General features: G+C 40.8%; 1 protein-coding gene across 1 annotated transcript; it reads right to left on the reverse strand.

The window, feature by feature from the left end:
• Positions 1-197: 197 nt before the first annotated feature.
• Positions 198-27,815, reverse strand: LOC137248722 (uncharacterized). Its single transcript, XM_067779628.1, has 6 exons — positions 24,905-27,815; positions 12,856-13,237; positions 12,239-12,786; positions 4,028-4,386; positions 3,747-3,936; positions 198-366 (listed from the first exon to the last, which is right to left on the reverse strand). Exons 1-6 carry the CDS (start codon positions 27,813-27,815, stop codon positions 203-205), a joined length of 4,554 nt encoding a protein of 1,517 aa, XP_067635729.1. The 3' UTR covers positions 198-202.
• Between the last annotated feature and the right edge of the window lie 133 nt (positions 27,816-27,948).

A 27,948-nucleotide genomic window follows, 5' to 3' on the forward strand; every position in this document is an offset into this window, starting at 1 on the left:
AATGAGAGCGGCTGTTCACAATTTTGTTCTTGTTAGTAAACAGTAACTTCTTTTTTTTAGGTTTTATATTTAGTCTATATTAATTACATTAATTGACTATTTAATAAATACTTATAACAGATATTTACAAATTGAAACAAGTTCTATACACAGATCCATTTTCTTGTTATTACTAAAATTATTGGAACGATGTCAACTTCCATCAAATATAATCAATCATTCCTGTAATTATTTCGAAAGTATCACGTGCAGTCGGCTCTATGGATGCGCTAGGCACTAAATAGCCATGAACACCATTATCTGCTAATTGAATGGTGAAACTAAAGGGAATACCAACTTCATATGCGGCAAATGCGTCCGAGCAACCTGATACCAAATGAAATAAATGAAACAGAAATTGCAGATTAAATGAGAGCAACCTAGAGTAGGGAATAGGTGACTTAAAGATATGTTAGTAATTACTAAATTTGTGGAAAGTAGGTGGTGTCACGCCCCTTTTACAAAAAATGCAATTCTTTATATCTTTGAAAATACTGAAATACTTATTATCGCAATCTTATGTATGAGGAGGCAGAGTAGGAGGGGATAAAAAAGAGGGGAAACGGAGAAAAAATTGGAGAGTGGGGTGGATAGGGAGTAGCTGAAAAGCAGAAAACAGACAGAAAAGAAAGAGTGACTGAGAGATATATAAGAGACTTTCAACAGTGTTCTGCCTGCGGCAATTCAAAGGGCTCTCTTAACAGTGGAAGTCGCATCGACTCTGGTTGTTGTTGGTATATTAACAGTGCTTCGCCCCATTCAATTGGCACGACCACTCACAAATTGTCATCAAAATCCTCTAACGGGAGTCCAAGGAAACTGACTGTTTCAACACGGGCGGACCATAGGGAGATGGGTGTTAGAGGCGTAGGTTCCACATTACAATTTAAAAGATGGTTGGTGTCATGTGGGGACACATCACATGCAAGACATACATTACGTATGTCGGGGTTGATTCTGGACAAGTAAGCGTTTAACCTGTTACAGTATCCAGAACGAAGTTAGGTCGGGGTGACTCTTGTTTCCGTTGGTATTGCATATTTATAACGGGGTTCACCGGGCGCGTCCTGACAAAGGCGTTTACCGATTCTGTGTGGATTTGCTTAGGCTTGCCGGGATCAAACGGCAGTATTGGCATGTGCCGCATCTCGTCATAGTGCTTTAGGAGATGTTTCCTTAATCCCCGTGGAGGCGGTGCTAAATCAAGCAATGGTTTGCTGGGATGTCCTGGTTTGTAAGCAAGAACTGCTTGTTCAGCATTTCATTGTGCTCTTTAATATTGAGCTCTTTGGTCTCACTATGTAGATGGTGTTCCGGAGTCATAAGGAGATATCCAGTGGCAGTTCTGATTGCAGCATTTTGACAGGCCTGTAGCCTTTTCCAGTGCGTATTTTTAAGACCAGGCGACCAGACTGGTGACGCGTAGCTCATGAGGGGCCAGCCAGTTGCTTTGTACGTGGTTAGCAACGTTTATTTATCTTTTCGCCATGTGCTGCCGGCAAGGGACTTGAGGATTTTGTTGCGACTTTGTACTGTAGAAATAATATCGGTGGCATGAGCCTTGAAGGTTAGAGTATTATCGAACGTTACCCCTAAGATCTTTGGGTGACTGACGGTAGTGTGACACCATCGACGCATAGCTTATACCGATGAATTGACAGTTCTTGTGAGGGACGCTTTACAGGGTGACATGGGTGTGGTGACCAGGTGGTCCGATTTATGCAGACTAGCTGCCAACTCTAGAGAACAGAGCAGAGAGAGAAGGTACACGAGTCCTGAATTTAGAACACCCTCCACTTATTGGGGAAGAACCGCTGGCGCTGTCTGGCAGGATTAAGTATCTTGAGAATATTCTTGACAGCAAGCTGTCATGGAAGCTTATTTGTTTATTTTATTTTTTAGAAAAAAATTTAACTTCACGTTGCAATCTTTAATCCTAACTTTTGAGCTTAGTGGAGTGGTAGTGACGCAACAAATTAAATGGGGCTACTGAACTAGGTCACCTTCCGCTATTCAAAATGGGTTCTTGCTTAGTGGAATATATTTTGTGAAAGGTGCACACAAACTCGGGAGAGAGCTGAGAAGTGCCGATAGGGCGACATTATTTTCAGGAAAGAAATCGCCATTAATGTGCAGGACAGAGCTTTGGTTGCTTAGTACTGATGTCGAGAGTCAATAATCAAACGCTGGGGGCTCACTCCACGGGTGGTACACTGGACGTACGATCTGGTGGTAAAGCCGATGCTACTCGAGATCCCTTTGGTTTGGAGCGGAGTTTTCTGCAATGAGCTCGGTGATAGCCGGAAATGTTGGCTCTGAGTTTAGGGAATTTAACATTTACTCAGCTAGTCGGCTATCAAAGTTGCCACCGTGAGGGGTCAAGGGCTGTGAGGAATTGCTTGACCTGACTTGCGGTGCACCTAGCTACTTTTTGATAGAAACTATCTGGGCGCCAAGGCATAAGGACATCCCTGGAAACTGTCAAGCTAATATTTTGGCCCTGGTAGGCACGGGCGAATTGAACGTGTTTGCCAGTGGAGACTTTGGGATTCCGCTGACCATTTTCTATCTGGGCTGGCTTTCCGTAATTCGATATCGCCCAAGAACGAGTATCATATGATTGTTTACGCTTTGCATAGCACAAAATGTCGACGCGTCGTACCCAACATTCGGTAAAAACTGTTCAATACGTAAATACCTTTCGAATTGCATATTTGTGGAGGTTTACACCATGTTTTTGTTGTTGTTGTTGTTGTTGTTGTTGTAGCAATAACGACACTCCCCGAAGATCTTGGGGTTTGTTATCGATGTTGATGGTCCTTCGCCGGATGCAGATCCGGTACGTTCCGGTACCAAGCCCGACCATCTCGGGAACGATTTGTTATGATCACATGCGACCTTCTAGGCCATACCGCCCTCCCACACTCTAGATCTATGAGGAGTTCGGGGTCGCCAGAGCCTCGGTTGTTAATGTAACAGGATTCGCCACGGATAGGTGAGGTTGACAATTGGGTTTGGAGAAGCTATATATTGTGCTGGCAACCTGAAAGGTTTGCGCTACACAACCCCTTGAATCGATTTGGTATTTTAGTCGCCTCTTACGACAGGCATACCTACCGCGGGTATATTCTAACCCCCTAACCTTCTGGGAGAGGTCCACACCACCGAACCCATGAGTCTCGACTACCGAATTACAAAAAGCCACCTCATGCCTTGTGTCGAGTCTTACCGGCCCGCTGTTGACTACAAGCGCTCTGCGAAGCTATTAGGATTTACAAAACCTCATCTATTCATAGTTATTGTAGTGCTAGTAGGACACTGTCCAATGGCAGTTGGAATCATCTAGCCACTTTATGCTCAGTTGTTCAGTCTTTGCGAGGACGAGGAGTTGGAATCATCCGACCACTTTATGCTCAGCTGTTCAACCTTTGCGAGGACTAGGCATCCGTGTTTAGCAGCTGAGGGAGAGGGAAACTAAATTGGGGGAGACAGATGAAGTCGGACTTGAACTCCCATTGTGCCCTCAATCCGGATCAGTTATCGCGAAACAAGGAGGAGTTGCAAGGCTTAGGAAAAAACGGCCTAGGCGATTAAGCGCCAAATAGCGATGATGCTGAGTTTAGCCTATGTAAGATCTTCAAGCTGTGGACTTTGTAAATAAGCAAATTCAGATACTTAGAGTAGGTATATAATATGGAAGTACTCACCAGATCGTTTTTCCACAAGATCATTAGTTGAATCAATCTTATAGCGGGACTTGCTGCCTTGCTTACGCAAACCATCCGTTCCCACCATGGCCACATCGAGGAAGTCATCGATACGTTCGGCATTAAAAGATATATTCGCTTTCATGGGATATGAAATAATCTGTCCATATGCTTGTAATGAAATGTAGAGCTTGTGAAATGCAAATATGAACGTGTGTTATATTAGTTTAAGTCAAAAACGTATTTCCGAAAAGTAAGACGTATTCATCTTCTGAGCTTACCTTTATTTGTTTACGATAATCAACTAGAAATTCGGATAACGCTTTAGATTCGGGTTCGGAAAATGGTCCTGGTCCAGCATATAGTTCATTACAAGGCCACTTTGAGCTACCTCGTTTACCCCATTGGTAATGCCAATTGCGGTCTAAGTCCACACCATAGCAGACGCGTGCTGTCGGCTTTTTTTGTTGTAGCCAGGTCATTGCCGAATCGATAATTCCTGTGCGTCGCGCAATATGCCGGGAACGTGTTTTACGCCAAAAGCGATCATATTTATGACTATAGACATATCCATCGGGATTGAGAATGGGCATAAAATACCATGTGGTATTCTTTATGTACTCATTATCAATGGTTGTCTCTGTGGATTGAAAGGAGTAATGGAGTTGGGATATTATAAGAAATAAATAAAATTCAAAAGACGCTTTAAGGACTTCTATTGTTGCTGTGGTTGTTCTTCATCTTGGCGAAGCATGCATTCATGGACGAAGTTAAGGCCTAGGACAAGTTATTTTTCGGACGAAGAAAATGGTGTTAGCTGAGTTTGTTAAAGGGCATGTGAATCGGGGTTTCATTTCGCAAGTATTACAACGTAAGAATGTCACAGAAAAATCAACGAAGTTAATTTACGTATCCACAAGCTAGCTTAGGTTAGGTTGAACTGGGCGGTACGTGAGGACCTCACTTATAAATAGCTCCGTGCTCTTAACAAACAGCATTCTAGACCTATGCTACTTGCTGCTTCTAGATCTGATAGCTCTGCCTAATAGCTGGGGTCTTATCCTGGCAAGCGCAGGGCACAAAACGTGCTCGATAGCTGCTATCACTGACAAGGCCCAATTTAAAGCATTGATGCCAGAAGGCAATGTCCAGTCAGAATACCTATCAGTACTGAGACAGATTACTACCCTCGCAAACTGAAGTTGTAATATCACCATTCCAAGCAAGAACGAGTGGAAGAGAAATCCGGGCATAAGGGTCGACGACATGCAAATCTACATGGGGTTCGGAGTCTACTCTGAGTCCCTAGATTTGTCTGCATCATTCAGACTCCCATCGCACTACAGCGTGTTTCAAGCAGCGATGCTCGCGATTTGGCAAGCCCTCAAATCACTGAAGGGCTTGAATGTAGCTGGTAAAATTTGCATCCTGTCGGATAGCCACGCAGCGATAAAGGCGCTTTCCTCGCCACACTTTAACTCAAAATTAGTGTGGGCTTGTAAGGGCCTCATATCGCAGTTATCCACCAATCTAGAACTATGCGTTATCTGGGACCCGGGTCATAGGAGGATAGAGGGTAACGAGAAGGCTGACGAGCTGGCATGCAGGGGCTCATCGGAGATGAGCGAGGAAATAACCAGTGTCGAAGTAGGCATACCCTTAGCAGTAGCCAAAGGGAATATCCAAAGCTTCTACTTGAAGAAAGCACAAACAAAGTGGAATAACATCACCACCTGTACAATATCAAAAAGCATTTGGCCAAACTATGATGGAAAGAGGACGAGAAGTCTTCTGAACAAATCCAGGGCCAACACACGCAAACTGATAGCAGTCTGCATCGGTCATTGGGCAGTAGGTACGCATGCGGAAAATATGGGTAAATGCCTAGCTAGAGCCCGCCTAGGGTTCCTTGGAACCTCGTTTCTAGAAAACCTCAGAGGTTTATCTGTGATAGCAATCCCGAATATTCTTAATTTTATCAACAACTCTGGCTGGTTGTAATACATTGACCGTACCATTCCGTAGGTTTTAGACGAGTTACATGGCATCAAAACGGCTTTAAATAGCTTTTTGGGCGACCAGGGTCGCCTACCTACCCATCAATTTTTATGACAAGAGTAAATTTATTAGTCTAAGGTTGTAAGACCTACTCATGATCTTCGAAACTTAACATCCTCGCGCTTGGGTCCACGCTTTTCCCGGTTGGTCGATCATGTGCAACTGTCACAATCTTTTGGTCTCGCTAAATCTGATTGCGACGTTGTAACGTACAAGCTTCGAGAGATGCGCCCTGTTTAGTTAGCTAATCCGCTTTTTTATTTCTATCTATTCCCATATGCCCAGAGACCGAATAAAGATGTATATTTCTCCTTATCCCGATTCTTTCATTCTCCAACACACGTTTAGATAAAAGAGAACATTGTTTATTTCCGGATCAGCGCAGCATACCGCAGACCCCACACTTGCCATTACTTTGGAACCATCGGTGTACACGTAGGTGTATCGCCTGGTCTGCGGTCTGCCATTTGAGCGCCCTTGCGCCAACCTTCTACCTCTATTGTGATTCTAAGAGACCCATCAAAGCGCATATAGGGATTTAGGTAGTCTATTCTTCCTATATTTGATGAGGCTATACTACTATGCTTGTTTGGTCTGCGCTCTATTGTGGCTCTAAGAGCCACATCAAAGCGTAGGTATGGAATTATGTAAACCGGTCGTCCAGTGTTTGATGACGCTATACCACTGTGGCCGTATGGTCTGCGCCCTAGATCCGCCGAGTCATTGGGCTTCATTGCGGTTGTTAGCTCTATGTTCCTCGTTACTAGGTTTGTGGGTGAAATGTGCAAAATGGCATACAGTGCAGTCGTCGCACTGATATCCTGCATACCCCTTGGATTTTTTTTGAAAAAATTTCTTTTTTGTGTGGCATTACTTATATATGTACTTTATAAGCGCCTAACCGTTTAAACGGCGCCAATTGGTCGCACCAAGGGAATTAAAATCATTTACCACTTGGTCCTTCCAGAGAAGTCGGAGCCGTCCTATTCCTCTGCCAGCATCAAATTAGAGAAATAGCACGATAGGGGATCACCCTGTCTGAAACATCGTTTAGTTTAGAATATCACCGAGAGGTCCTTATCAATTCTGACTGAGCTGATGGTGTTACTCAACGTAATTTTGAACAGCCGTATACGTTTTGCAGGGAAACCACATTCAGACATAGCTGTATATAGGCAGCTCCTTTACGTGCTGTCGAAGGCGGCTTTAAAATAGACGAAGGGACATTCGCTTACATATCATAAAATATGCCTCGTTCTTTATTTTTTTCTATTAGAAAAAATGTGCCTGTTTCACTGTTGTTGTAGCGATAAAGACACTCACTGAAGGTTTTGGGGAGTGTTATCGATGTTGATGGTCCTTTGTCGGATATAGATCCAGTACGTTTCGGTAGCAAGCACCATTAAGGTACATGCCCAACCATTTTGAGAACGATTTAATATGATCACATTGAATCTTCTCGGTCATTCCGCCCCCGCACTCCCTAGTTACACATGAGGAAGTGGGGTCGCCAGAGCCTCGGATGCTAAAGAAATAGTATTCGCCACGGGTAGGTGCTGTTAAAATTGGGTTGTAGAAGCTATAAATGGCGCTGGACACCCCTTGAAAGTTGCGCTGCACAACCCCTGGAATAATTTGGGTATTTTAGTCACCTCTTACGACAGGCATACATGTCGCGGGTATATTGTAAGCACCCGAACTCTATTACTTCAAACCTAATTTTATCCTATAAAGAAGTCGTGATGGCAAGGCGAATCCATACCAGCTGGTGACAAAGCGAATTCAACCAATTCGCCATGCAGAAGTACAAAGCGCTATATGGAAAATAATCAAGAAGAAGCAATCAGCTCTTGGGATAACACAAGGCGAATCTATACTAGGTGGTGGCAAAGCAAATGCAATCAATTCGCCGTGCAGATGAATGTCAAGTCAAAAGAAAATTTTCATAAATTTCGATTAACTGACATTTTGGTGTACAAGGCTTTGTATGGAAAATTATCACGAAGAAGCAGTCAGCTGTTGGTATAACACCACATCTACTGAATTCGCCTTGGGTGATGGCAACAGCTGATTGCTTCTTCTTGATTATTTTCATATATGTAATACTCCTATATTGCTAATAGAAAATGCTCGCAATGTGTTTTGAATTCGAAATCAAAACAAGACAGCCTATAAAATTTTTGTGATTGTAGCAGCATAAGTGTGACAAGAAAAAATTTAAATTTAGGTACATTCGATTATTGAATACAAAAACAAAAACGTTTAAAAAGCAATATATCGGCACTCTGATGTTTGGGAATGTACCTAGCTTTTTGTAGCAATATAGGAGTATTACATTTGTGATTATTTTCCATACAGTGCATTGTACTTTAATATGTCAGTTAATCGAAATCAATAAAATTTTTTTTTGACTTGCCATTCTTCTGCACAGTGAATTGGTTGAATTCGCTTTGCCATCACCTGGTATTGATTCGCCTTGGTTGATGGGAAAACGATTTCAACCCAATTTGCCTTGCGGAAGAACGCCAAGTCAAAAGAAAATAATACTGTTTTCACACAGAAACTTAATGACCTCATTTCACCTTCTAATGAAATCGTAAATTTTTTGCTTTCACACAGAAGTAACTGCTCAATTAGTATGAAGGATGAAATGTCAAGCGAAAAAATGACAATGCTATATGACAGACAATCATGGCGGAACGATACAAGGTGGCAGCATGGTGTCATACCTACAAACAAAAAAAATGCCATGTACTTGTAAATTCGATAGACAAATGTCACAATCGTACTGCGCCGGAAGTTGATATATCAAATCAAATAAAAAAGGTTATAATCAGCTGTTCGATGCGGCCACCTTGTATCGTTCCGCCATGCAGACAATGACATTTACTTTGACAAATGACATTTTTAAGCACTGAACACACCCAAAACTAAGAAGCGGAAGGCTGCCAACAGAGTTGCATTGTGCTTTTGACTTCATTATACTGTTTTCACACAGAAACTTAATGATCTCATTTCACCTGCTAATGAAATCGTAAATTTTTTGCTTTCACACAGAAGTAACTGCTCGATTAGTATGAAGGATGAGACAGACAATCATGGCGGAACGATACAAGGTGGCAGCATGGTGTCATACCTACAAACAAAAAAAATGCCATGTACTTGTAAATTCGATAGACAAATGTCACAATCGTACTGCGCCGGAAGTTGATGTATCAAATCAAATAAAAAAGGTTATAATCAGCTGTTCGATGCGGCCACCTTGTATCGTTCCGCCATGCAGACAATGACATTTGCTTTGAAAACTAAGAAGCGGAAACGGAAGCGGAACGCTGCCAACAGAGTTGCATTGTGCTTTTGACTTCAATAGGCATTCGATTAGCTACTAATGAAATAATAATAGATTCAAATTTTGTAGGGAAGATTGAGCTCAATAAGCGTCTTAATGTAGAAAACTGCCTTTATTATTCAATAAGCTGTCTGTGTGAAATCAGTATTACGCATTCGATTAGCTACTAATGAAATAATTATAGATTCGAATTTTGTAGGGAAGATTGAGCTCAATAAGCGTCTTAATGTAGAAAACTGCTTTTATTATTCAATAAGCCGTCTGTGTGAAAACAGTATAAGCATTGATTTCGATTAACTGACATCTTGTTCGAAAGCGTTGCAATCAAATTATCAAGAAAAAGCAATAAGCTGACAATGCGAATTCAGTACCAGGTGTTGTTATTCCAAAAGCTGATTGCTTCTCCATTATTATTTTGCATACAACGCCTTGGTACAACAGTATATCAGTTGATCGAAATGAATGCAAATTTTCCTTAGACTTGACATTATTCTGCAGATTGGATTCGCTTTGCCATCACCTTGTATAGATTCGCCTTAGAAAGCACATTTTGAAATAAGAAGTTTCTCTATGAGCGCTTTGTCAAGTAATTTTTTTTTAATAAACTATTTAATCCTTATAAAAATGTATATAAACAAAATTTTCATCGGTAAACCGTTAAATGGCATGTTCACATAACAGAAAGGAATTGAAGTGCAAATTTCCGCCTTGCTTGTGTAAAATATGTGTTGCCTTACGAACAGAGCGTATTGCTGACGGTTTTTGTAGTCCGCCACCCGATACACCATCCGAGCCACCGAATTCTGAGTGTTGCAATCATCGCGACAAAGGTAATTGCGAATGTAAACTGAAAGAAATCGGAGCGCCATATCGAAGGGTATACTCGCCTAGGCAGCAAAAGCATAAACAGTTTTCCGATAATGCAGAAAGTGAGGACGCATGCAATCAAAACTCCAGTCGCTCAGCATTCATGATTAAGATTACCAGTTTTATAGCGTGAGTTTATTTTTTTTTGGTTTGAGTGGATTTCTTGTTTAATAAGAATTTCTTTTACAATCTCCTTGCAGATTGGCAATTATAGCTGTCGTAGTATTTTGGCTTAAAATGTGCTATTGGACTTTTATTTTTGGTGTTCACATATGTATATCATTCAAATAGGTAAGGATATAAATATTACGTTGCAGGGTTGCCAGGGTTGGTTAAATTTACAACTGCAATCGGCTCTTAATATATACATAGATACTAAGGGCAAGCCTTATACGGGTTTCACACAGAAAATGACCTCATTTCACCTGATAATGAAATCGTAAATTTTTTGCTTTCACACAGAAGTAACTGCTCGATTACTATGAAGGATGAGACAGACAATCATGGCGGAACGATACAAGTTGGGAGCATGGTGACATACCTACAAACAAAAAAAATTCCATGTACTTGTAAATTCGATGGACAAATGTCAAAATCGTACTGCGCCGGTAGTTGATGTATCAAATCAAATAAAAAAGGTTATAATCAGCTGTTCGATGCGGCCACCTTGTATCGTTACGCCATACAGACAATGACATTTGCTTTGACAAATGACTTTTTTAAGCACTGAATACACCAAAAACTAAGAAGCGGAAACGGAAGGGGAACGCTGCCAACAGAGTTGCATTGTGCTTTTGACTTCATTAGGCATTCGATTAGCTACTAATGAAATAATAATAGATTCGAATTTTGTAGGGAAGATTGAGCTCAATAAGCGTCGTAATGTAGAAAATTGTCTTTATTATTCAATAAGCCGTCTGTGTGAAATTAGTATTAACCTTATTAATTCACTTTTAGTAATTTGTTTGTTCTATTTAAGGTCCACACAAATGACAGTTTTGGGTCTATTCGGTTTACTGATACTTTGCATGTGCTGCACTTATGCAACGGGTAGTAATAAATCAGGCTCAAAACTACAGTCAGCAACATCCAAATGTAAAGGCCCAAAGTGTGACGCTAAAGAGAAGGATAACGTGATTGAATGCGACGATGGTTGTGAGGCTCAAAAAATTTTCAGACAATCTAAATTATATTCTATACCAATGGATATGAAACAACCTCCAGCAGTAGTTGCTTATTTATGTAGTTTCTTCTTTGGGGACGAATGAAATAAATAAAAAAATTAAGTACAATTTATATACTTTTGAAGGAACCTATGGGCATGTCCGTGATAGTGACAGCGAGTATCGAAGAAGGTTAATGATAATAAATAAAATGAAGGAATCTATGGGCATGTCCGTGATACTGACAGCGAGTATCGAAGGAGGTTAATGATGATAAATCAAATGAAAACTTAGACGACATCCCATTTTGGAAGTAGAGGAAAGGGGAGACTTCCACTGAGTTGGGAGAGGCAGGTGTAGGAAGACTTAACCTCTCATGGCGCTCCCAATTGGCGTCAGTTACTGCGAAACAGGGATAGCTGGCGTGACGTGCTACGAAACGACCAAAATCACTTATGCTAATGATAGCGGGCACATTCCGTTCTTGTCTTTTCGGCTGTGTAGACGTGCAGTGTCATCCTCGGTTCAACTGCAATATTTTTGGACTTTTTTGGTTGAGCTGAAAATTAAAATAGGCCTAAAGGTTGGTTTCTGTGTTCTATTCTGGCGTTTTGGCGGAGTTGGGAGATGTAATGCTTCCCTGACCTGGAGTTAGGGTGGTTTTTTGCACTGCTAACAGGAATCAGTGAAAATTAGAATCTGGCGTGGTGCCATTTAAAAACCAAACGCTTTTTATATACCTAACGGAACATAACGGGACAGTAGAAAAAACATGGCAACAAACCACATATCGGATCCTGAAATACATATTACTGATTTGGTGCCTGGCGTGGTGCCATTAAAAAATCAAATTACTATGAACTTGACTGGAGAATGGGTGCACAAGGAAAGTGTACCACACTGCACAGATGAGTACATTTCAGGGAAGCAGTACAAGAGCGAAAGCGCACAGATATTATGATTTGATTGAAAGCTCTAATCCAAATAAATCTAACCCTTGTATAAGGTCTAGTTGGGAATTAGAGTTTGATTGAACATTTATTTTCTTTACTCACTGTTACTTTTAATCAACCGCAATAGTTCACTGATCATCCAGAGTGATGTAGCCGGCCCAATCCATTCTAGGCCATGTGTTCCCGATTCAATAAATACCGAATTTGCTTCGTTAGTTTTCTTTTTATTTTTCAACTTTTTCTGTGTCAACTGCGCTTGCTGGCTAGTAGCAGCACTGGCCGCATGCTCTTTCGTTTCGATCTTGACCACAACCAAAGGCCTGCCCTCATATGAACGACCAATGTGTATTAGTTCAATTAGTTGTGGGTGGCGCATGCGTAACATTTCCAAATGTGTTATTATATCGTCATACTCGTAATATTTGTGCCATGACATGATGAGTGGTTGTTGTTGTTGGTGTTTTTGTGATTGCTTTTGATTTTTATACGGACGCATAGCAACATTGAAATGAAATTCCTCTTGCGCTTGCTCGTATGCGATTGCTTTGCCGACATCGTAAATGAGCACTTCATGCGCGACCGATTCAAAGTTAAGACTGGCCTCAAAGTCGAGCAGTTGTTTTGGTGGAACTAGAACATCAGTCAGACCTCTGTGGGAGGGAGACATATGTATGTTAATAAAAACTATTAATAATTATGTTGTTTGCCTACGAACTCACCTCAAACTGGGTCCCTTAAGCCATTGCAATTTTGTTCCATCATCACTTGTTTTGTACTCTTCCAGCACATGTATTTGCATATCGTTTAAGGGCTTCAATCTCCATATTTGATATCTATCGTAGGTTACTTTTCGCGGCACTTCCGGATTGTGTGTTGCTTGCGCTGCAATCGCATTTAAGATGGGATTTTGTGTTACAGATGTGGCGGTAGAGTTAATTATGTGATGAGCCAAAATACCAATCCAATTTTGTGGATTTTTTAATGGATCAACAATGGTTAAAATTGGTACTTGTGCCGGTGGTGTATGCATTGTTGTTGTAGTAGTCGTAGTTTTGCGTCGTCTTCGCTGCGGTCGTGGGTCAAACCAACCGAAGAACCATTCTGAAATGAAGAAGGATAAGAAAATATACATCGAGATAGAGCGAAGCTTGTAGGGTATTAAAATAACATACATATAAAACATATCGTAACAAATTTAGTAAGGAGCGTGCGTGGGTGTATAGAACATATGGAAGCTCATAGTAAGCATTTATAAGTGTTATTGTCAAGACTAGTTTTGCGATAAAAATTAATAGAGACGGGAGTAAAGAGAAATATTTACCATATTTATTGGCTATAAGTCAACAAATGCACTCTTCCATCTACCACTTTTTATGAAAAAAATTCAGTAGTTGTAAGCCCATGGGGGGGGGGGGGGGGGGGGGGGGCGAGGGTTGAAACCCCGAACCCTCCCACTCCCCCCTTGCGCACGACCCTGAATTTAGCGAAATTCCGCTTATTCCAAACCTTCTGCTAACGTTCGAATCGCTAAACTGTTGAATAAAAAAACTCCAATATTCAATAATGCAAAATGGTCTTTATTAGACTACTTTGAGTGTACTTCACAATAACTCTGACTTCACGACTAATTGCGTGTTTAAATCAAACTGCTTACTGACTACTCAGCTTGATCTGCTTTTATACTCTCGATTTCCTCGTTAACCTATTTCTCCTAAAGTCTAACAATTTCGTGAACTTCATGCTTGGTTACCAGCAAATACATGTATATTTGTAGTTTGTATCCATATGCGTGTGTATATGTGAGTACTACTTCGGCTGATGGCTGATAGTATATAAAATGCGTTTCTGAGTATCTCTCTGCTGCCTTGTATGTATGTGTGTACATGATGATTAATGTGTTTATGTAGCTTGCTTTAAGGTTTTTGTTGTTGTGCATTTATTTGGTGATGTGAAAATTCGCCACAATATATAAAAAAAGGAAAGCAGTCTCACTGATGCGGTCATAATCAGTTCCTACTCTTACGTCATCGTTCGTGTGCTATGAGTAATCTAGGTTGAAGACGTGGTAACCACGCCATGTAATATACTATACTCAGTGGGACTAACAGTTACAACTGCAATAGGGCAGCTGCATTGAGCTCTAGGATCGGGCCCCATTTCCTCAAAATCGTTTCCATATAAAACATATCGTAACAAATTTAGTAAGGAGCGTGCGTGGGTGTTTAGAACATATGGAAGCTCATAGTAAGCATTTATAAGTGTTATTGTCAAGACTAGTTTTGCGATAAAAATTAATAGAGACGGGAGTAAAGAGAAATATTTACCATATTTATTGGCTATAAGTCAACAAATGCACTCTTCCATCTACCACTTTTTATGAAAAAAATTCAGTAGTTGTAAGCCCATGGGGGGGGGGGGGGTTGAAACCCCGAACCCTAACACTCCCCCCTTGCGCACGACTCTGAATTTAGTGAAATTCCGCTTATTCCAAACCTTCTGCTAACGTTCGAATCGCTAAACTGTTGAATAAAAACTTTCCAATATTCAATAATGCAAAATGGTCTTTATTAGACTACTTTGACTGTACTTCACAATAACTCTGACTTCACGACTAATTGCGTGTTTAAATCAAACTGCTTACTGACTACTCAGCTTGATCTGCTTTTATACTCTCGATTTCCTCGTTAACCTATTTCTCCTAAAGTCTAGCAATTTCGTGAAATTCATGCTTGGTTACCAGCAAATACATGTATATTTGTAGTTTGTATCCATATGCGTGTGTATATGTGAGTACTACTTCGGCTGATGGCTGATAGTATGTAAAATGCGTTTCTGAGTATCTCTCTGCTGCCTTGTATGTATGTGTGTACATGATGATTAATGTGTTTATGTAGCTTGCTTTAAGGTTTTTGTTGTTGTGCATTTATTTGGTGATGTGAAAATTCGCCACAATATATAAAAAAAGGAAAGCAGTCTCACTGATGCGGTCATAATCAGTTCCTACTCTTACGTCATCGTTCGTGTGCTATGAGTAATCTAGGTTGAAGACGTGGTAACCACGCCATGTAATATACTATACTCAGTGGGACTAACAGTTACAACTGCAATAGGGCAGCTGCATTGAACTCTAGGATCGGGCCCCATTTCCTCAAAATCGTTTCCAATCAAATTTTCTGATGTTGATCATGGCAGACGATTTAAGGACTATGATTTGTAACTATGTGCTTGGAACGGTCGAATCCTTTTATAGGTAAGGTAGTGCTACCCGAAATGTTACGGACCTCTACGCGTTGTCGACGGAAAGTACGGAAGAATATTTAATGCTGAGCTATACGAACACTACGCAGATATCAACACAGTCCTTGTTATACGAATGAAAGATTATGTTACGGTTAAGAAAGTCTTTTTTATCAGAATCCGCCTACGGAGGCAGAGGAGGAGGGCGACCGCCCACTCCGCTGGAAGCTACCTGACGAATGTTTTCAACTTATCATTGAAGTCCTTAATCAATCCCGAACATTTAAATATGTCAAGGATAATTCCAATACAGTAGTCTGCAAAACTTCCTTGCGTCAACAGTAAAGACTCCATAATCGCTAAGATAAATTACGGACTGCACCAACCAAAAACCTCATCATAGGACCGTGCTCGTAGCTTTTGACAAAGCCAACCCCGGCGTGCTACTCCAAGAAAAGGCTTGCACCTAGATGACACCCAAAATTCTTAGGTTACTTGCCGGCAGCACCTAGGGAAAGGATAAAGAAGGAGCATTATGAAATGCGTCCGCCGTGGTGTATCCCCCAGGCATGTACATCCCGAAGTACCTGACCCATCAGAGAGCTGAGTGTTGTTAGGCATATGCCCCTCATGATGACAGAAACATCATCTGCATATGCCGTAAGTTTGACAGATCCTCCGTCGAACCGCCCAAGCAATTGGTTTATAACCAGCGTCCACAGCATTGGTGATAAAACCCCACCCTGCGCAATGGTCGGTTCCATAGGCCAAAAATAAAAAAATCAAAGTGAAAAGTTTGTCACCAAATGTGTCGTTAGTATCTCTTATTAGAACAGCCTTTTAAAAGGTGCATTTGTTTTTGTTGTATTCGAACTGTACTCCTTAAGAATAGCTTCAAAAGTGAGGCTATGGTATTAATTGGTTTTTGCAGTGTGAGCAAGCTAAAAATAAAATGCAACCCACTCAGCATTTAGGTGATTCAATTTTGAATTTCCCTACATATCAATACAATTTGATTACTCTTTCTGACTAAATAATGAGTTATCATACAATTGAACAAAAGAGATAATCAAATATGAATACTTTTGATGATGAAAAACTAAAAAGCATTTTTCGATCACTTTTTGGAATCATTTTTGAAGTTCTTTAATGACTAAATTTTAAAATTTCATAAAAACCAACAAAAAGAATGATCAAATATGCTTACCTTTGATGATCAAAAACTGAATATAGTTTTTCAATCACAATTTGGAATCATATTTGAATCAAATGTGTTTACTTTAGGTGATCAAAAATTTATAATCATTTTTAATTCAGCTTTCTGAATCTTTTCTGACTATATTTGTTAACTGAATAATGAGTTTTATACTTGTTGAAATTTTACTTTTCATTAAAAATTTAATTTTTTTCACATACACATATTTTTTTAATCATGAAGCTAAGAAAAAATATATAAAAATTTTATTATTTATGCAAAAGATATTCTTCAAGACAAAAATAATGTAATGCTGCTCGTGGACGAAGATTTCCCCAACCATTTCTCCCCTTCAGCTTCCCAGAAACTACATAATAGTTGGTCAATACATAGGTTGTGAACTATTTGAACCCCAGGTAAGTGAAACTATCTTGACATACCTGGATACGGCTTCAACATCCCGTATCGTATCCGTATTTTAAGATTCAGACGATAATGCTGATGTTGGATGTTGTAGTCGCAGGTGTATATCGGTCAAGTTTGTTTGCGAGTTAGATGTGGTTCGAATAGCTCACTTTCGCATGCTTTCTTCCCCTGATGAAATAAGATTATTATGTAGTATCCTATTTTGAATGAGATATGAAGAATAAATGCATTATAATGGCATTCAAAAATGATTCAAAAATCTCAACCAAAACGATTGAAATATATTCACGAATAAATAAAAAAAAAAAATAAATGTAAGGCGCGATAACCTCCGAAGAGATCTAAGGCCGAGCTTCTCTTCCAATTTGCGTCGTGCTCCTCTTGATTTTTCCCTACAAATTGGCCGGACGGGACCTACATGTTTTATGCCGACTCCGAACGGCATCTGCAAGGCAGATGAGTTTTCACTGAGAGCTTTTCATGGCAGAAATACAATCGGAGCCCTTGCCAGACACTGCCGAGGGGCGACCCCGCTTAGAAAAATTTTCTTCTAATTGAAAAATCTTATTTCTAAAATTTTGATGTTGCTTTGTCCGGGAGTTGAACCCAGGGCATACGGTGTGATAGGCGGAGCACGTTACCATCACACCACGGAGGCCGTGATGATCGAATATGATCAGAAAATGACTGTGAAAAGCAGTCAAATATTACTATAAAACTATTAAAGCTCAATTTTACAATGATATCAAATATGAATAAAAAGCGTTTAGAAATAGGAATCATAAATGATTATTCAAGAATAATCACATTTATGGTACATTTTTCTCCCGACGATACGTTAATTTTCGAACAGAAAATGCTTTCAAATTTGAACGTTTTTAATATTTAAATATTTTTTGATCAAAATTTATTTATTGATTTGCTCACATGTACCCATGGCGCAACGATACAAGGTGGCAGCATGGGACAACTGATTTTAAGCTTTTTTTATTTGATTTGATACATCAACTTTCGGCGTAGTACGGTTTTGACATTTGTCCATCGAATTTACAAAAACAAAATATACGAAACGTTTATATATGTTTGTAGGTATGTCACCATGCTGCCACCTTGTATCGTTCCGCTATGCATGTACCCATTTTTTGAAAATTTTGATAAAAAAATATTAAAATATCATACCCCAAGATGATTAAAAACGTTCAAATTTAAAAGCATTTTCTGTTCGAAAATTAACGTATCGTCGGGAGAAAAATGTACCATAAATGTGATTATTCTTGAATAATCATTTATGATTCATATTTCGAAACACTTTTTATTCATCTTTTTATCATACTTGATATTACTGGAAGATTGTACTTTACTTCTTTTGGAATAACATTTGATTACTTTTCACAGTCATTTTTTGATCACATTTAAGAACAATTTTCAATCATATTATATGATGGTTTGGAATCATTTGTGAATAAGATTGTGATTCATTTTTCCATCATATTTAATACATAACTAAATACTATATAAAGGTCATATTTCATCAGGGGGTGAAAGCATCTGGAAGCTCGGAAGTAAGCTTTTTGAACCGCAGGTAGTAATTAACTTGACCGTTGTACACACACACGACTACAACATCCAACATCATCTATGATCATCATCTTAGATCATGGTAACGATGTCACTTTAAAAATCACGATTTTTCTATGTCTCATATCATTCTTTAAATATAACTAGATGCTTTCGACAATCATAGCTCATGGAGGATGTTGAAGCCGGGTCCAGGCGTGTCGATCAAGCTTAACTTACCAGCGGTTAAACAGCTTACAACTTCCGTACATCGTTTCCATCCAGTATGTCTTTTCTGGGAAGCCGCATCTAGAGAAATGATAGAATACATCTTAGGTTAGCAGCAGCACTTATATTACTTTTAGTCTTGAATATGTGTTGTATATTTGTAATTTTTTTGCGATGTGATCATTCTGCGGCTTAACATGAAGCCTATCCAATTTCCTAAGCTGGATGAACTTCAATCCAGTTGAGACTGCCCATGATTGCTCTTTCGGGCAATGTCCAGAAAAACACCTAGGGCATATTCCTGGTGTTCCAAGGCCTTCTCTATATTCATAACCACCCTATGCAATGCAATATCGACTGACTTGCCTTTGGTATAAGCATGTTGTGCTGAAGAGAATAATTCCTCGTTCATTTTTGATTTTATATACACATCTATTAATCTCTCTAGGGTTTTGAGTAGAAAAGATATCAAATTAATAGGCCTGTAGTCTTTCGGGTGCAGATGACTGGCTTTTCCCGTTTTCGGTATGAAGACTACTCGAGCCGTTCTCCAAGATTGCGGGACGTGGTCCAGTTTTATGCAACCCTCAACGATTATTCTATGCCAGGGAGACAGTAGAACACTTTATGTGTAAATGCCCGGCTCTAGCTAGAACCCGACTAAGGTTCCTTGGAACCCCGTTTCTAGAAGACCTCAGAGGTCTATCTGTGATAGCAATCCCGAATATCCTTAATTTTATCAACAACTCTGGCTGGTTGTAGTAAATTGACCGTAACATTCCGTAGGTTTTAGACGAGTTACATGGCACCTACCTACCTACCTAAAGATTATTCTTAGCCATTCTATAATCGTTCCACCGGCCATCTGCAGCATACCTGATCTCGCCCAATCTTATTGAAGCGTCCACGGTGCAAGCTCCGAAGGATACGCCCTTTTTAGCTACCTCATCAGATTTTCAATCCCATCTATTCCCATATGTTCTGGGTCCCATTAAAAATGCTTTACAATCACTGTTAATACCCAATGAGAGGGAAAGAGGGCGATAGACCCCATGTACACCACAGCATTATTTTATATTCATAAAGTGCCGTCGACACCTTCTTCACTATCTCCTCTACTTTCACGAGAACTTACTGTCTAAAATGTAGAAAAAAACTGGGACAACCCAAAGAGATTGCCAATCTGGAGGAACTGGAGGAGTCTAATGAATTCCTAACAAGGACACTTATGACTGCGTATAACAAAGCTTGCCCTCTAAGAAGATTCAGAGGAAAAGCAAATCCACCATGGTGGAGCAATGAGCTGAGTCTTCTAAGAAGACAGGTAAAATGAATATTTAAGCTAGCAAAGACCGCGGAAAGCGAAGCGTGTCGGGACGAGTACAGGGATCTACTAAGGATCTACAAGCGTGAAATTTCCAGGGCGAAGAGAATCTCACCGACCATACGGCCATAGTAGTATAGCGTCATCAATCACAAGACGAACATACTACCTGATTCCATATCTGCGCTTCGAGGGCGATCTTAAGGTCACAATAGAGGTGGACGGTTGGCGCAAGGGTGCTCAAATGGAGGACGAGGCGATACATGTGTACACAGGTGGTTCCAAAGTAGTGGAAAGAGTAGGGTCTGCGGTATACTGTGCTGATCCGGAAAAACAGATCCTACAGGCCGGATTACTGTAGCGTTTCCCAAGCGGAAATAGTTGCCGTAACCAAAGCCATAGAAACCCTGGAAGAGAATAGCTTAAGCTGCAACCGTGTTAACTTCTATATTGACAGTCAAGCAGCAATTAAAGCAATAATCTCGCATAGCACAGCATCTAAATGCGTGTTAGAGTGTAAGCAGTCGCTGGAGAAAATCGGGATAGGGAGAAGCATACATCTATATTAGGTCCCAGGGCATATGGGAATAGATGGGAATGAAAAGGCGGATGAACTAGCTAAAAAGAGTGCATCCCTTGAAGCTTGCTCCGTAGGCGTCCCAATTAGACTGGGCGAGATTAAGCGAAGGCGGGAGGTGCACATGATCGACCAAGCAGGAAAGGCGTGGGTTCAAGGGACTGTAAAGTGTCGAAGATTATGTGTAGATCTTACAACCTTAGACTAACAAAGTTGCTTCTATCATTAAAAAGAGAGGACTGTAGACTCATGACGGGAATTCTGACTGGACACTGCCTTCTGGCGTCGCATGCCTTTAAATTAGGCTTGGTCAGTGATAGCAGATGTAGGAAGTGCGGGCTAGAGGAGGAAACGATCGAGCACGTTCTGTGCTCGTGCTCTGCGCTTGCCAGGCTAAAACTCCGGCTGTTAGGAGTGATACAGATGTCAGATCTAGAAGCAGCAAGTGGCTTAAGTCATAGGAAGCTTCTAGTATTTGCCAAGAAGACGGAGTTATTTTATAACATAGGCCTGGTTTTTGATAGGGTTTTTCGGTTTGGTAGTGAAAACAAACTTCTGGTAACACTACGGACTCATTCAGTCTATGTGAGGTCCTCATGGACCGGCCAGTTCAACCTAACCTACTGTCTAGAATGATTCCTATATATATTTTGTACAAGGCTTTTCGTGCAGGGTGACCTCTCCAATCTTAGGCCAGTCTAATTTTCGACTTTATACCTCTTAGTAAACAAGACCATGTCCATTTTCTCTGCGTTGGATGACAACCCGACCTTAGATGGCGATACATGTATATCCCGAAGCGATAGCTTCATCAAAGAGCTAAATTTTGGAAGGCACTTTCCTCTTATGACGCGCCGTAACTTTGACGGACTCCTCGTCGAACCGTATGTGCAGTTGGTTGATAACCAGCGTCCATGCAGACGAGATACATCCCTCACAGTGACGTGCTCCTTTCGCTGATCTCGTGCCCTCATACAAAATACAATGGGAAATAATCAGCAGTGCCGTGTCTTCCGACTTGCCTTTGGTATACGCTTTTGTGTTGTATAGAACTGCTTTCAATTCATGTGGACGTGCGCAGAGGCGATAACGTAACCAATGAAGTTCTACAGATTGCGTACGATTATTGCTAGTTGCAACAAATTGGAATAGAAGCTCAGTCAAAATCTCCTCTGAGGTATATCGCGTTTTGTACTTACATATATCTATTTGGGGATGAGGTTTTGAGCCACGCCCAGTTAGGTTAGATTAGGTTAGGTTAAGATGGCGTGCGTGAGTATTACTCCCACTTCCACTCGGAGACATTTTTGTCCATTGTGAGTGCCCTCAGTAAGTACAGGGTGGCGGCAAATTCGTTTAGCCCCATTACCTCCTTGTGGTCCTCAACGAACCACTTGCTTTCCCTGATGAACCCAAGAAGAAGCGAGACGTCCACCTTCCCAACCTCTGCCAGGCTGTCAAAGAAACGTGAGCCCAGAAATCTGAGCCCTTTTCTTTGAAGCGCCAGACATTGGCAGAAAACGTGGTAGATCGACTCCTCTTCCTCCTCATCCTGACAGCTTCTGCAGAGGGACCTTTTTGGTATTCGCTACCGTCGGAGTATTGGTGCGATAGCACAATGACCTGTGATGACACCCGTAAGTACTCTCACCGCAGATTTGTTCAGTTTGAGAAGAAAGCTGGTGCCTTTCCTATCCAAGCATGGCCATAAGGACCTTGAGACTTCGTAGTCAACACTATTGGCCAATAGCAGGTCCGTTGCCCTGTTCTCATAATCATCGATTCTGCCTACGAGATAACTCAACGGCGGTCGGGCGGAGCTGTCCACCTAACTTATGTCTAAGTCGGAACCTTCCCTAGCCATCATATACGCCAGTTCACACGTCCACGTGTCACGCCCAGTTAGGCCAACTCTGTTACGGGACTTGAATCAGTGCAACAAAACTCAGTCTATATTTTTTGAAACACTAAACCGCAGCAAAACGAGTACGAATTTTCTAGTATTAAGATATAAACACTAAAGACCGATTTCACATCCCCCAGCGAGTTAGGGGGTTAGAGTATACCCGCAGTAGGTATGCCTGTCGTAAGGAGCGACTAAAATACCGGATTCAAGGGGTTTGTGTAGCGCAGCCCTTTCAGGTCGCCAGCGCAATACGTAGCTTCTCTAAACCCAATTGTCAACCGCACCTATCCGTGGTGGATCCTGTTCCATTAACAGCCGAGGCTCTGGCGACCCCGGACTCCTCATGGATCTAGGGGGTGGGAGGGTGGTATGGCATAGAAGGTCGCATGTGGTCATAAAAAATCGTTCCCGAGATGGTCGGGCTTGGTACCGGAACGTACCGGATCTGCATCCGGCAAAGGACCATCAACTCGATAACACTCCCCAAGGCCTTCGGGGAGTGTTCTTATCGCTACAACAACAACAACAACCTATTTCACAATTTAAAGTTAACGCTAACTGGGACTTTATATCTGACAGTTCTTCAAACGATTTTCATCAAATAGTGTCCGCGGGTGGCCGTCATGGTGTGGTGGTAGCGTGCTCCGCCTACCACGCCGTGGGTCCTGGGTTCAACTCCTGGGCAAGGTAACATCAAAAAGTTAGAAACTAGTTTTTTTAATTAGAAATCGGGGTTGCCCATTGACAATCCCAGTGTATTTCTGCCATGAAAAGCTTCTCAGTGAAAATTTAACCGCCTTGTAGATGCCGTTGAGATTCAGCATAAAATATGTCGGTTCCGTCCCACCAATTTGTAGGGGAAAATAAAGGAGCCAGAAAGAGAAGCTCGGCCTACATCTCTTCGAAAGTAAATCGCGCCATGTATTTATTTATGTTTTAGAGTGTCAGCATGTAGCGTTAACCGAAGAATCAGTTAACCCTATCTGCCACGTTGCTTGACAAATCACCTAAAGATTCTCGCATATAAAGAGCCAGTTAGCATTAAATGGAGGTGGTGGAAACGGTCACTATTTGACGAGACAAGTAAATTTGTCACCGACATATAAAATCACCCCGTAAGTTTACAAAGCGAAATTGTCACATTATAACAATTATCTTATACGAGCCGGATCTTATATCATCTGGCGTATGGTATCAACTGCTGATAGTGCAGTGAAAATATTCACAATAGTGCCATAGTAAAAATAGATTTCTTTGTGTGCTCGCAATCGTTTATCTTTGACAAATTATTTTAATAAAATATAGCTAAACAAAAGCACTACGACCAAAATTGCCCAAAGCTCGCTAATAGCCCGAATCTCCATTTTTACAACCAAAACTATATTTAGAGATTTTGATTCCAAATAAGAGCGAAAAAGGGATCCGTACATAAAAGCAGCAATTAGATGCCGTACCCGTGCGCATCTTGCGCAACCAATCTAAAAGTCTCTTATCAAATATCAACAGAAATCAGCTGTTAATCAATTAAATCAGCTGTTAGTAAATCAATCAATTAACATTTACAGCTTGCGCTACCATCTGGCGTATGAGAGCAACTGCCGGTAATACAGTGCAAATATTCACAATAGTGCCATAGTACTAGTACAAACATATTTCTTTGTGATCTCACAATCTTTATTTTTAACAAATTATTTTAATAAAATATAGTTAAACAAAAGCACTACGACCAAAATTTCCCAAAGCTCGCTAATAGCCCGAATCTCAATCTTTACAACCAAGACTTTATTTATAGATTTGGATTCCAAATAAGAGCGAAAAAGAGACCCGTATATAAAAACAGCAATTAGAAATAATATATATGATGATTTGTAAAATAGAACACCCATTGGATTACCCTTTTAAACAAAAGAAAATACTTGACCAACGTTTTTTGACGAGAAAATTACCGGAAGTTCACATATTTCCCCATTACGTACTTAACAAGCGAGGTTTTTTCACTTTTGGGAAAGGAAAACAAAGTGACCAAATGACTCTTAGCAAAAAAAGGCACAAACACATACGCGCATGCGCACATAACCAACTTTCTTGTTTCACACTGGCTTAACTGACTTAACTTGCCTGCAGACCGTTGTGCGCATATACATTTATAACGCGATAATTTCTCATAATTAAATTGCTATTAAGAAAGCACATTTAAACAAATGAACACAGCAGATTAATAATAAAATTTTTTTTTAATAATCTGACTGATTTGATGTATGTATGTTTAAAACTCTCAGACGCACTTATAATCACTCGTACTAAAATCGTAAACTTACTATCATCCAGCTCATTTGAATCCTCTAAGATGCTTGATGCTGTCGTAGATTTACCGCCATAACCGAATAGCGATTCGAACCAACTTGGCGCTTTAGTTGGCGGTGTTCGTGTGGGAGGCGGCGGTGGTACGGGTGGATATGTTGTTGTGCTACCAATATTTTTCCTGCGCCTATTAAAACCGAACAACGTACTCAACCAATTGGTAAACGAACTCGATTGCTCTCCTTCTTCTTCTTCTGCTGCTGCATCATCCTCGTCCTCGCCGCCACGCTCAAACTGTTCTATGCCATTGTGATATGTGGTATAGGTTGGATATGGATATTGTTCATCCTCTGCCGATTCCTTACCGACCATATTATCCATTATACCATTCATGACAACTTGCACTGGATAGAAAATCATACGAAAAAATACACCAATGCCTCCTCCATCATCTGAATCATCGTCATCGTAATCCTCATAAGATGCAGAGCTAGAGGATGGACGTCTGCGTATACGCTTTTTCGGTGGTGATCTTGTTTTGGTGCTTTGTGATGATGGTTTATTTGTTTTGATTGTGGGTTTCTTTGTCGTTGTTGTTGTTGTAGTTGTTGCAGTAGTTTGTGGTGTTATTAATACATTTTCCGTTGATTCAATTGCACCGTAATCAGCGCTCGGTTCTGCTGAGCTACCATTATCTATTACGATAGAGTTTTTATTGTAGTCGGTCGTTTGCTCTGTACTATCTGCGGTGTAATCTTCGGTTGTCGTTGAAACGTTTGACTTTTTGTCATTCTTTCGCTTTTTTTGTTTAAGTAGTTTATTAGTGGGCTCAGTGTCATCATAAGAGTCTTCGTCTTCCTCATAGGAATCAGTATTGTCATCTTCATCATCCAAGTCATAGTCTTCGTTATTATCAGCATCATCATCCTCAGCATTCTTTTCATCCTCTTCAGCATATTTGTGCTTGTGTCGATGGGTGCTTCCTGCCTTTTCTTTTTCATCTCCTTCATCCTCATCGTCGTAGTCTTCATCAGTGTCGAAGTCGAAAATGTCAAATTCACCTCGTTTTTCCACTTTTGCTGCTTTCTGCTTTCGTCTCTTATGCTTCGCTTTCATCTTTCTAGCAATGACACTTGCAGGACTGTGCATCACAAACGGAAGTTGGGTTGGATTTACTATCAAGTGCCTGTTGTTTTGCCGAATTTCAAAATGCGTCGCATTTGCTTGTTGTTTAGAGCGCTGTGTAAGCAACCAATTTGTATGATTGACAGCGGAAGTGTGTGAGGTATGTGTGCTTTTAGTGCGATTAGTAAGCATCGGATGACGCGCTCTCACACTATGTCCTCTTGCAGCCATCCTTAATGTTGGGCGTGTATTGCTCACTTCTTTTTCTTCATTTCCCAATGGACTCAGCGCTAGTGGCTGCTGGGCGTACGGGCGGAATTGCCTTGTGCTCGCTCTTTCTTGCCTTACATTGAACCGACTCAGCGACAACTGCGTTTTGGCGTATGCTGTGCTTCCTGTTACATTCGTAGCACCTTCCATGTACGCTCTTATATTCGTCACAGATCGTTTTCGCACATGATGTTGCTCTGCAGATGTAAGCTCCTTTACGCTAAGCTTAAAATCTGTACTTCCCGATTTGGGTTTCTCAAGCTGTGTTGCAAGTGTTTGCTGCGTTTCGGTACTAGTTTGAGGCTTTTGTGTTGAGACGCGGACACCACGTATTATTTGCGGCCAATCACTTTGTGTAGTGGCATTGGTGGGTACAGGCTTTCTTCCAGGTCGATTTGGTTTCATTTTTTTAGTTTTAGGTTTAATATTCGGTTTATGCTTGCGCGTAGGAAAATGTGATTGATTGCGTATTGTTAGCTCGGTTTGTACTAGCACCGGCAACGGCGCGTTGTGAGAGGCATGTGTCAGCTTGTTTTGTGATATTTTTGTCGAGGTAGGCAAAGTCGACGGCCTTTGCAAACGTATTATTTGTGGATGTGTTGCGGTATGTGGTGTCGTTGAGAAAGAACTAGGGTTTTCGAGGCGGTTTGCATCGGCTTGCGCAACAGTGTGGCATTTATTTTCATAATAATTACGCAGCGCATATAAATCATGCTCGTATTGCTGCTTTGAGACAAAAATCGGTATGCTGCCATTGTTAGAGATGCTAGAAGAGGTGGGAAAGTTACCCACTTCGGTGATTGCGTATACAATACCGGTAGCAGGATTGCTAAAGAAGATCGGAAATTGTGTGTCATTACGATGAGTGTTGAGCGTTATAGCTGAAGGAGGTGACTCTGACGTTGAGGCGTTATCGATGACACTACTCAACGTTTGTTTAACTGAGGTACTACTCGCGCTTGATTGCGCTGCTTGTGGTGATGGGCGTGAAAAGGACGAGAAGGTCGACTGATTGTTGAAACTAGCTTGTGCTACATGTGTCTGTTGTAATTCATTTAAAGTTATTTCTGGTAAAATAGATGCATCCACCTCACCCACACCAATGCCCGCAACATCATTTTGACTCACATCTTCGTACATATTGAAGTCTAAACTAGAACCAATTACGTTACCGCTAAGTGCTAAACTTGGTTTGTCCACTCGCGTGTCTTGTGTCGGACGATCGAGACGTTTAACATATAATGGCCACTTGGTGGTAGCCTGAGTTGGCATAAGCGCTCGTCGTACTTGGTTCTCATTATATTTTGGCACAAAGTAACCAGCAGGGTCACGGTATGGAGGTTTCAAAGTCCACGCACGCCGACGTTCGTTGGCTAGCAAATCACGAGTCCACGTACGTTTCGTTTCGCGTACAAAATTATCGAATTCTTCAGCGCTTGGATAGTAGCCGAAATCGTAAGCGTTTAAACGCGAGATACACGCGAGCAGCAGTTTGAGCATGAACAATTTGTTGACCACGGCAAAGGAAAACATTTTTACATACAAAGTTTAAATTTTTTTTTTTGAATCCTTTGAAAAATCTTTAAAAAAAATATACATATATATTGCTTTATGTGCACTGCTTTCATTGCTCTTATGCACTACTAGAAGGATAATCACTTTGAGC

Source organism: Eurosta solidaginis, chromosome 4 (genome assembly GCF_040869045.1).
Source record: "Eurosta solidaginis isolate ZX-2024a chromosome 4, ASM4086904v1, whole genome shotgun sequence".
Lineage (NCBI taxonomy): Eukaryota > Metazoa > Arthropoda > Insecta > Diptera > Tephritidae > Eurosta > Eurosta solidaginis.

What these genes read in the sequence shown, in the direction of transcription:
- LOC137248722 (XM_067779628.1), bottom strand. Translation starts at nt 27,815, where the DNA reads ATGTTTTCCTTTGCCGTGGTCAACAAATTGTTCATGCTCAAACTGCTG. An exon ending in TTCAAATGAGCTGGATGATA is followed by an intron (nt 13,238 to 24,904) that starts GTAAGTTTACGA and finishes TCTTCATTTCAG; the next exon opens with AATGGTTCTTCGGTTGGTTT. An exon ending in GCGGTTGATTAAAAGTAACA is followed by an intron (nt 4,387 to 12,238) that starts GTGAGTAAAGAA and finishes TTCAATCCACAG; the next exon opens with AGACAACCATTGATAATGAG.